At 39.9% G+C, this 10,941-nt stretch overlaps 1 protein-coding gene across 1 annotated transcript in view; it reads left to right on the top strand.

Annotated features, from left to right (window-relative positions):
- Positions 1-8,772: 8,772 nt before the first annotated feature.
- fbxl7 (F-box and leucine-rich repeat protein 7) overlaps positions 8,773-10,941 on the top strand; it is a 372,946-nt gene continuing 370,777 nt past the window's right edge. Inside the window, exon 1 of the mRNA XM_028803794.2 lies at positions 8,773-9,229. Coding sequence (XP_028659627.1) covers positions 9,193-9,229 — 37 coding nt within the window. The 5' untranslated portion in view covers positions 8,773-9,192. The remainder of the gene's footprint in view (positions 9,230-10,941) is intronic.

Here is a 10,941-nt window from a genome sequence, read left to right as displayed (position 1 = left end):
CTCCACTGTTATGCTTTTAATGGACTTTTGGAACGTGGGCTGTGTATTTCTTTAAAGGATTTTTCGCTCCTGATATTTTTAAATTCTTGTCTACTTTTTTTCTTGGTGTATTTTATATTGTCTGGTGTGATACAAGTTACTGTTACTTTTCCTGAAATTGCTGCCGTGTATTTCATTGTGTGTTTATGCCCCACCCAATTTAAAGAAACCAGTGTGCTATTATCTGTACATCTGAAGAGTTCCCAGTCTCTTCATAAAACTGGGTGGTGTAGTCGGATATTTTAACTGTGTCTTGATTGTATTATCTATAAGTGTGACACATGCAAAGTATAAATCTCCACAGAGCTATGATTGTGAGACTGGGAATCGGACTCTGTGAGGCCACAGTGCTAACCACTGCGCTGCACCTGTTAAAAATAATCAAAAAAAGAAATATATTTATTAAAAACATATCAGCGATAATAATGTATTAAACGAACAATTATGTGATTGTCATCTATTAATGATGTCTTTCAAACTGTCTTCTGTTCTTTAACCTCCTTCAAGAGAAGATACATCATTTAGAAATAGTTCAGAATAATTGTCTTTTGTTAAACTATGAACTAAAAAGTGACCACAAAGCAAACACACAGTATTTCTAAAATCAACTGTCATTTTACGATATGTGCAGAAGTTTGGACCCGAGTTCAAAAAAATAATTAAACACCTTCATAGGGAAGGCATTTGTGGAACCTGTGAAGGTGTTTAATCTGAAACTGCAGCTGTGTTGTACAAGAAGTGCATGATGGGAAGTAAGGCTCTCTATGAAGGAGTAATGTCAGGTATGTGAAATTTTTTTCTCAAGTAGACCAGAATTTGTAATTCCCAACAACTTTCAACCTGGCAAGTGTCTCTCCAGCCTACCAGTGGTGGCCTTACTGATGTAATATCCACCACACAGAGGACAAAGTACAGTGGAAACATTGCAAGAATGCAACTTGGAACTGTTGCCCCAACCTCCTTATTCATCAAATTTGACACCTTCTTATGTCTTTCTCTTTCCTGACATGAAGAAACATCTGCATGGTCACCATTTTGACACAGTTGATGCTGTCAGGTATGAAGTGGTGCAGTGGTGTGACTCGCAAGGACTTTCATTTTTTTCTACAGGCATCAAGAGGTTGGAACACTGGTGGGAGACTACATTGAAAAACTTCTGAAATGGCATTCTACTGCACACTTTCTTCCCAGGTAGTCTCACTTCCCATCAGACACCCCTCATACAATGCACTTATAGAAGGCGCACTGGTATTGGTAACTTATGTGGCAGTACCAGTATATCTGGGTGGCCCACTGGCACAGAGTGTTATGCCCCATATTTATGCAAGGCACACCAAAAGGGTTATAGGTAGGATTATAAGAGCAAAGGAAAGGTAATATAATACAGTAATGGTCTTGTGTGTCATGGTATAGCCAGGGTTCCTCCCCTGGCTGGGGGTTCAGTTTCATGTTTTATGTTATTTTTGTTGATTTTTTGGTTCTTTTGTATGTATTAAGTTTGTTGTTGTTTATTTGTCGTTGCTTGTATTTAAGTTGCAATGACTCGGCTTGGTTCCATGTGTTTTATGGGTGATCTTGCAAGGAGTGGGGCCACTTGTCACCACAAGACCTTTAAATTGGAGGGTCTCCCATAGTTCCTGGTGGTTCATTGTGAATGTGCTCTGGAGTAGGTGAGTTATTGGGTGTTTTTGTGCTTTTGTGAATTGCTGGAGTTTTGACCCTCTTTGACCATTATCTGAGTTTGTGATTTGGGTCTTAGTTTACTTGAATTGCCTTGTGTTTTAGGCAATTCCATTTTGCCATTGTGCTTATTGGAGCTTCAAAATATTATAGATCATCATTTGTGGAAATAAAACCTTTGTATTTTTATAAAGGTTCTGGGTTTGCCTGTTTATCTAGCTGGGATTTGGCAGTATGGCCCCCTCTAGTGGTCATTTTTAGAAGTGCTTTTTGGGACTTCGTGCTTTGGGACTTCCAATAGTAACATTGTCACATCTAGGCTACTGCAACTCTCTATTGGCAGGAGTACCGACATGTGTCACCAAACTGGTACATATGATTCAAAAAGCACAACATGTCTGTTGTTCAGGTCTGGCGCATGTCACTCCTTTTTTTCAGGTCATTACATCGACTCCCTGTGGAGACACATATTAAGTTCAAATCCTTGATGCTTTCCTTCAGAGTAGTCAATGAGCAGCACCCATATATTATGGAAGGTGCTATGTCTTTCTTGACTACTCAGGTCATCGGAGCAGTGACAGATGAATGCCACCGCTGTATGACATTATATCTTAAGTTCTGACTTCCTCAGTGTGTTTAAAAAGCATGTAAAGGCTCTCTTGTTTGGTTTATTTCTGTCCAACTGATATTAACTGTTAAGTTTTTGTAACCAAGGAACTGTAACTAGCTTGAACTTTGTTCTGAGCTCTTCACATGTGTTGATCAGTTTTGTAACCTTGTACTGTAACACTTGTTCCCAAACAGTCCCTCAGACTGATGTTCACTCGATTATGTTCACCTCTTTTGTAAGTCTCTTTGGATAAAGGCAAATAAACAAACACATATAAATGTAAATTTAACCGCCCAAATATAAGTGGGGCAGGGAGACCCATTAAATATATGTAGCTTCCATGTGCATAATGCTAGGAGCAGAATATGGGTGTGGCCTGATGACTGACAGCTGAGGCTCAGGATTTCTGGAATACTGTACAGTTAGGTCCATGAATATTTGGACAGACAACTTTTTTCTAATTTTGGTTCTGTACATTACCACAATGAATTTTAAATGAAACAACTCAGATGCAGTTGAAGTGCAGACTTTCAGCTTTAATTCAGTGGGGTGAACAAAACGATTGACTAAAAATGTGAGGCAACTAAAGCATTTTTTAACTCAATCCCTTCATTTCAGGGGCTCAAAAGTAATTGGGCAAATTAAATAACTGGAAATAAAATGTTCATTTCTAATACTTGGTTGAAAACCCTTTGCTGGCAATGACAGCCTGAAGTCTTGAACTCATGGACATCACCAGATGCTGGGTTTCCACCTTTTTAATGCTCTCCCAGGCCTTTACTGCAGCGGTTTTCAGTTGCTGTTTGTTTGTGGGCCTTTCTGTCCGAAGTTTAGTCTTCAACAAGTGAAATGCATGCTCAGTTGGGTTAAGATCAGGTGACTGACTTGGCCATTCAAGAATTTTCCACTTCTTTGCTTTAATAAACTCCTGGGTTGCTTTGGCTGTATGTTTTGGGTCATTGTCCATCTGTATCATGAAACGCCGCCCAATCAATTTGACTGCATTTAGCTGGATTTGAGCAGACAGTATGTCTCTGAACACCTCAGAATTCATTCGGCTGCTTCTGTCCTGTGTCACATCATCAATAAACACTAGTGTCCCAGTGCCACTGGCAGCCATGCACGCCCAAGCCATCACACTGCCTCCACCGTGTTTTACAGATGATGTGGTATGCTTTGGATAATGAGCTGTTCCACGCCTTCTCCATACATTTTTCTTGCCATCATTCTGGTAGAGGTTGATCTTGGTTTCATCTGTCCAAAGAATGTTATTCCAGAACTGTGCTGGCTTTTTTAGATGTTCTTTAGCAAAGTCCAATCTAGCCTTTCTGTTCTTGAGGCTTATGAGTGGCTTGCATCTTGCAGTGCTCCCTCTGTATTTACTTTCATGCAGTCTTCTCTTTATGGTAGACTTGGATATCGATACACCTTCCCCCTGGAGAGTGTTGTTCACTTGGTTGGCTGTTGTGAAGGGGTTTCTCTTCACCATGGAAATGATTCTGTGATCATCCACCACTGTTGTCTTCCGTGGATGTCCAGGTCTTTTTGCGTTGCTGAGTTCACCAGTGCTTGATTTCTTTCTCAGGATGTACCAAACTGTAGATTTTGCCACTCATAATATTGTAGCAATTTCTCGGATGGGTTTTTTCTGTTTTCGCAGCTTAAGGATGGCTTCTTTCACCTGCATTGAGAGCTCCTTTGACCGCATGTTGTCTGTTCACAGCAAAATCTTCCACATGCAAGCACCACACCTCAAATCAACTCCAGGCCTTTTATCTGCTTAATTGATAATGACATAACGACGGACTTGCCCACACCTGCCCATGAAATAGCCTTTGAGTCAATTGTCCAATTACTTTTGAGCCCCTGAAATGAAGGGATTGTGTTAAAAAATGCTTTAGTTGCCTCACATTTTTAGGCAATCGTTTTGTTCACCCCCAAAGCTGAAAGTCTGCACTTCAACTGCATCTGAGTTGTTTCATTTAAAATTCATTGTGTTAATGTACAGAACCAAAATTAGAAAAAAGTTGTCTCTGTCTAAATATTTATGGACCTAATTGTACATGATGTCACTAGAGAGAATTCTAGGGTGATAGCCCAGGAGTTCCCAAAGGCATTCCTGACACTGAAAGTTACTGCAAGTATGTGTTTGGAAGTTGTAACTAATAGGGGCTTTTGAGTAGTAGATTTAGCCGTGTTATATTAGGGAGAGGGGCAGCATGGTGGTGCAGTGGGTAGCACTGCTGCCTCGCAGTTAGGAGACCTGGGTTCGCTTCCTGGGTCCTCCATGCGTGGAGTTTGCATGTTCTCCCCGTGTCTGCATGGGTTTCCTCCAGGTGCTCCGGATTCCTTCCACAGTCCAAAGACATGCAGGTTAGGTGCATTGGCGATTCTAAATTGTCCCTAGTGTGTGCTTGGTGTGTGTGTGCGTGTGTGTGTGTGTGTGTGTGTGTGTGTGTGCGCGCCCTGCGGTGGGCTGGCGCCCTGCCCAGGGTTTGTTTCCTGTCTTGCGCCCTGTGCTGGCTGGGATTGGCTCCAGCAGACCCCCGTGACCCTGTAGTTAGGATATAGTGGGTTGGATAATGGATGGATGGATATTAGGGAGGACACTGTGACTCCAACAATGCTTACTACAAATACATAATGAAAACTCAATCTTAAGTTCTTACTTGCATGTCTCTCTAACATGTAACATGTCATCACCTCAGCCCACAAGTGTTACTTATAACTTGAATGAAAAATTGTGCTGTAATGGTTACTGTAAAATATCCAGTCAATATTTTATCAAAGCGTCCACTTTTGATCTTCTTTGCCATATAAAAATAATTTGAAATCCCATTTTAGTATTTTAAGTTCATTTAAGCAATGTCTGTTAATTTAAACCAAGTAGAAAGAGCATGTGCTAAACAAGAGTGTTAACTTTAGTTTTAACAGTTAATGGCTTTTGCACATTTTGCATACTGTATTTAATAGGATTTCTTTGTACAAAAGAATTAAATAAAATTCCTCTTAATGGGGTGAGAAGGAACTTGGAGAAGAACGGGTGCTTCCCCACATCAAGAGCAGTCATTTTGGGGTGACTTGGGTATGTAGATACAATGCACTTTAAGAAGTCACTTGCAGTAAACTAGTCTATTGTTGAGCTTGAAGTCAAGATGATAATAGCGGGCTAGGTCAACTAACTGGAGAAAGAGAAACCACACTTGTGGTGAAAGAAGGAAGAAGGAGAGAAAAGGAGACCAGAGAAAGATATGGTAGACAGACAAGTGGAACATCAAGCCCTGCCTAGAAATGTAGAGCTCAGACCCCCTGTGTAGTCAGATCCAGAGCAGCTATTTAGTTTTGTTAATTGATCATTTTGCTTTGAGAGGCAGTTCCTTTCTGTTATTATAATTGTGTAAATAAATATTTGTCTATATCTGCCTCTTAGACATTATTTATAGGTTCTGGTCAGGGTCAAGAATGTGCACTACTGTTCACAACACATTTACTGTATAAACAGACCTCAATATTTATGTAAGTAAAACCAAATGACTTTGAAAGGTGGTACCGAGGTGCAGCTGCTATGCTGTCTCACAACTCTATAGGCTCAAAGTCAAGTTCAGCTTATGTTGGTTTTCTCCAGGTTGTCTGCTTTCCTTCCCCATTCAAAATATGCCCATATTACATCACTTACTTATTTTAAAGTAGCTCCACATATGTTACCATGCTTATTGATATACTGGCATTTCATTCAAAGATGGAGCCAGTATTGTGCTCAAAGCAGGTTTTAGTTCCTAGCAGTACCAATTTGGAAAAATGGTTTGCTGGAATGTCTTTTTATCTAATTGGAGAGCTTGTATGTTTAAAGATTATTGTGAAAAAACTGTATTTGATCATAAATAGAAAATATACCCTTTAATGGTTCTTAATCATTTTACTTTTTTCCATCTGACCGATGTTTTGTTAAACATTAATCTGAATTATCAAAGATTCTTCTTTTGTCAAAGATCTACAGTTAAAAAAGAGTCTCTTTCTACTGTTGGAGAGAAAATGTGCATCCCTTTGTGCTATTTAGAGGTGTAACTACCCACAAGGAAGTGCCCAAACTGAAAGGCAAATTTTCTTTAACATGAACCACACTGAGTAGAAAATGAATAACCATAAAACTTCTGCAGGTGAAGGTAGTAAAAACCAGAGAACTGCTGCAGGCTCGCATATGACCAAGAAAATCAATGGAAATCTATCTCACCGTTACACCGTATGCCCTCAGATTGAACAGATGTTGAGTTATAAGTTATTTTTCCTGTACTTAGCATGGTGTTCTTAACTGTTGGCATCAATAATAGCATGCTTATAAACATTGTCAATAAAAGATGCTAAACTCCAAATCTGAAGTTTTAACACATACACATCAACACACAGATAGAACACCTGTGAACTAGTCCTTGTCATCTGGCATTATGGACTGGTTGTTAAGCAGTTGAACCAAAAATAAAAATACTCTCAGTTCAATCTCTGCCTTTGACTATTACATAACCTTAAATACATCAATTAACTTGCCTACCAACTGTTAATCTGTTATGTAACACTAATGTTTGTGTGTGTGAATGTGTGGTCATTCCGAGCAATCTGATTGGTCATTTTGGCTTTGGCCTGATTGGTCAATTTTGCTTTTTTTGCTGTTGTTGCTCAGTCAAACATGCTTGATACAAGAAGCTCTGGGAAAGAGAGGCTGACACACATGAGGATACTGAGGAAAGGTGTAGGGGGCATAGAGTCACTATCAAAAATGGAAAGTACAAGAATACAAATTATGTTTTTGCAGCAGCTAATGATGGCCCATCTACCATTAGTGGTAATCAAAAAGCGAACATGTGGCGAGCAAAGTACCTTGAAGAGTCTGAGAAGCAGGCTTTATGGAACCATGATCAAGAGAGGAAGTGCCAGCCAAGACAGGTTGAGACATATGAGCATACTGAAGAAAGGTCAGAGGACCTTTGGATGAACATTGACAGTACATGTAAGGAAAAAGATATCAAATATCAATTTTTAAAATTTATTCTATAATTATTATAGCTAGTATACACCTTAATAAAAGGATAAGTGTCTGTGTCTTTATTATACAATAGATAGCACGTCACAAACATTAGCACTGCTTCTCTGAATCCCATGCCAAATGGCATATAACAGAGACACAGCATTACATCAAGCAGTGCAAACATTAATACTGAATTCTACTTTAATTATTTAGATTTCTAATTGTCTTAGATGGGTACCACAGCTAGTATGTATATATACGTATATATATATATATATATATATATATATATATATATATATATATATATATATATATATATATATATATGCCCTGATTCTGATGTTATTTTACATTCAACGTGAAAACTCAGCTGGCTTCCTGCATGTCAGATTTCCTCTGGGGTAGATGTTTGTGCTCGCATTAACAGGCCTGTGCTATCTCCCAAGAAATACCTTACCATACCCATGACTGGAATGTTCTTGTTTTTCTTTGTATTGCAGGTTTAAATAGGTGTTGTTTTCTTTTTGAAATAGTTTCCCAATTTATCAAATATACAGCACCTCAACAATATATTCAGTTAGTTTTCATATTTAAGTAATTAATGGACTGTTTAGTTGAACAGGTTTAAGTGTGCATAGTATTTCAACAGACGCAAAACATCTTTCAATTAGGGCAGGCTGTGTGATGTAACGGTTAAAGCTTTGGACCTCAAACCCTGTGGCTGTAGGTTCACATCCTGTGACTGACACTGCATGACCATGAGCAAGTCACTTGACCTGTGTTCCAAAGGAAATGTAACAGATTACTGTATACCATAAAAATTGTAAGTCGCTGTAGATAAAGGCGTCAGCTAAAATAAGTAAATGATATCTACACATATATTTTCATCAAAACTGTCCATCAGTTTCCTGTAGCTGCTTAATTCAAGCTGCCTTACAGCACTGGTTACAACGTGGGAACCAACCTGCATTGGCCTGGTTTAGATTTTTGAACTCAGTCAAAACTATCTATCTATTTTTTAAAGAAAACACCAGCTTACGCTCCACAATGAATAACATGACAAAGGCATTTTCTGTTAAATTAAACATCGACTATTGATTTTCAAATGATCCTGCAATTCACACGTTTTCTGGTGCGGAGGTTATGCGACTCAGGCAGCAGATGCTGAGGTTTTTTGAACGATGTCGTAGTCGTTTTTTGACTTTCCATCTACTTGCGGTTTGTTGTTGGAGAGCAACATCTACAAAAGTTACCCACGGCATGCCAAAAACATGCATGGCTGCACACGTGGATCACCAGAGGCGAGATTCCAGCCAGCGGACAGGAGGCGCCCGCTCACTCTCTCCGACGAGAGCCGCTGTGTCGCTTTAAATTCAGCACTGACTCTTTTGTCTACGGCGGTGATTGACAAGTGGGCGGGTCTACCAGACAACAAATCGCCGCCCTTCTTTATTGAAACGGCCAGCTGTAAGTAACTGCGTGATGAAAACTAGCATCGGCATTTAAGCAACAAGTGACAAACTTTTTTAAAGCGGAACAATCGTGAGGAAGTTGCGCTGACGTGGGATTGTGGATGAAATCTGGCGGGCCTGTGCGGGATCGATTCTGTTCACCATGGAGATCACTACACCTAATGCGTTGGCGGATCATGCTGTGTGTCAGTGTCCCGTTATCCGGTCTGTAGGACCAGTCTGAAAAAGAGGCAGCACCCAGTTGCTTCCCTGAGAAAATATTTCACCGATTACTGGAAGTTAAAAAAACAGGATTTCATTGTTTTGTTCTTTATTACATTTTATTTGGATATGTCGGATATTGTTGGATAGACTATGAATTCTTCAGGATGGGAGCGAACAATGGCAAACAGTATGGAAGCGACGGTAGGTAACCTTGGAAGTTAACACAACTTTTAAACTATACAAGCTGCTGATTTTAAATTAAAAAGAAGCTGCCGCGTGTGTCTGAATGCTATTTTACCGTTGCATACGGTGAAGAAATTTCAGCACATTCTGAAAATCGAGAGGGGTTTACTGCAGCCCGTAAAGCTAGTAGCTGCTGGACTATGGGATAATTTGCGTTTTCCTTTGCATCCTCCTGCGCTGTTGCTTTGGGGGGTCTGGTGTTTGTCGTGGTGCTGCAATCACCATCTCTTTACTGGATGCATGGCGTTTTAATGTGTTAAATGTTGAATAGTATTTTGATAAAACTGACATCATAGGATAGTCGTAATCAGTAAATATAAATGGGATGCCAAAGCCCCCCGTCCCGCCTTTACCTCCTGATCACCTCACTCTCACCCTCAGAATGGGCGACACTAGTGAAGCGACCGGTGATGTGGCTGCAAGACTTCTCAGACGAACTGCAGCTTTATTTAAAGTTGATGCAAACGTGTCTTTCTTTCTTTCTTTCTTTCTTTCTTTCTTTCTTTCTTTCTTTCTTTCTTTCTTTCTTTCTTTCTTTCTTTCTTTGTGAAAAGAATATTCTGCATTTGCTGAAAGCTAAAACAGATCTAGGATCTGACAAAGGTTTTTGAAAATCATCGCCCAGACGCCTCGACTTCTTCTTCACGTCACCTTAAATTTGTAAATTAGCTAATATACGGACAGAATAAATCTAACGAGCGAAGGTGAAAGCCGGTCCCGTTCTAAACCAGTCTGGGTCAGATCGCATCGAGGTGTCTTGAAGTGCGCTGCCTTTGCCTTTCGCCACACCCAGGGTGCGCAAGCTTTAATGCGGTATATGAGCTCTGCTTTGCGTCCGGTTATACGCAAGCCGTCTTTACAACCGCTTCAGTCTGGAGGATTTATTTATTTGCTTGCAGCTGCAGCTCTTAAGCGAGTTGTTTTTTTGTTTTTCTTTCAGATAATCTTTGCAATGGTGCTTGAGAAAGGTGTAAAAGTTACTGATTTGATTTTCATTAATGATCGTAGGTGAACTGTGAACTGTGCTGTGCTGCGTTGGTTTGCACAGTAAAATCCCAAATCAGTAAAATCCCAAATCTTCACATAACAGGGAGCGGGTAAACCTCACTCATCGCATTCCCGTTAAGAAATAAATGCAAACTGATCTAAGAAGCAGGGGTGTAATGTTTCTACTGAAGTGATTTATTTATTTATTTATTTAAGCACGTGTGACTGCTTGCGTGTGTGGTTTGTATTCAACAAATGGAATGTTGGCCGTATACCGCTGAGTGGCTCATGTTGCGTCGTCCGCGATTTTTCAGGCTTAGCTTAGCCCTCGAGTGACCACGATTAGAAACCACATGTAATATATTATGTGGAGCTTAATTTAAACCAGCTCACTTCATCAATCAGAAAGCCAGTCAAAAACTTAAAGGGCGGAGTCCTAAATGAGAAATATTACTGTCACACCTGCCAGGTTGATCCTTTGAGCTGTCAGAGTACCTGGCAGACACCCACGTGACCGCAGTAAAGCACACAGCCGTTTCAGAAAGTATTCAGACTCCTTCACCTCTCTTCACGCTTTATACTGTTGTAGAAGTCATTTTAAATGGATACGTTTGCCATTTTTGCCCATCAGTCTACACTCAATAACCCATAATGACAATGTGAAAACATGTTTTCAGAAAGGT

The sequence above is a fragment of the Erpetoichthys calabaricus genome, chromosome 6 (genome assembly GCF_900747795.2).
Source record: "Erpetoichthys calabaricus chromosome 6, fErpCal1.3, whole genome shotgun sequence".
Taxonomy (NCBI): Eukaryota; Metazoa; Chordata; class Cladistia; order Polypteriformes; family Polypteridae; genus Erpetoichthys; species Erpetoichthys calabaricus.
This window is presented reverse-complemented; position numbering and strand designations above follow the sequence as displayed.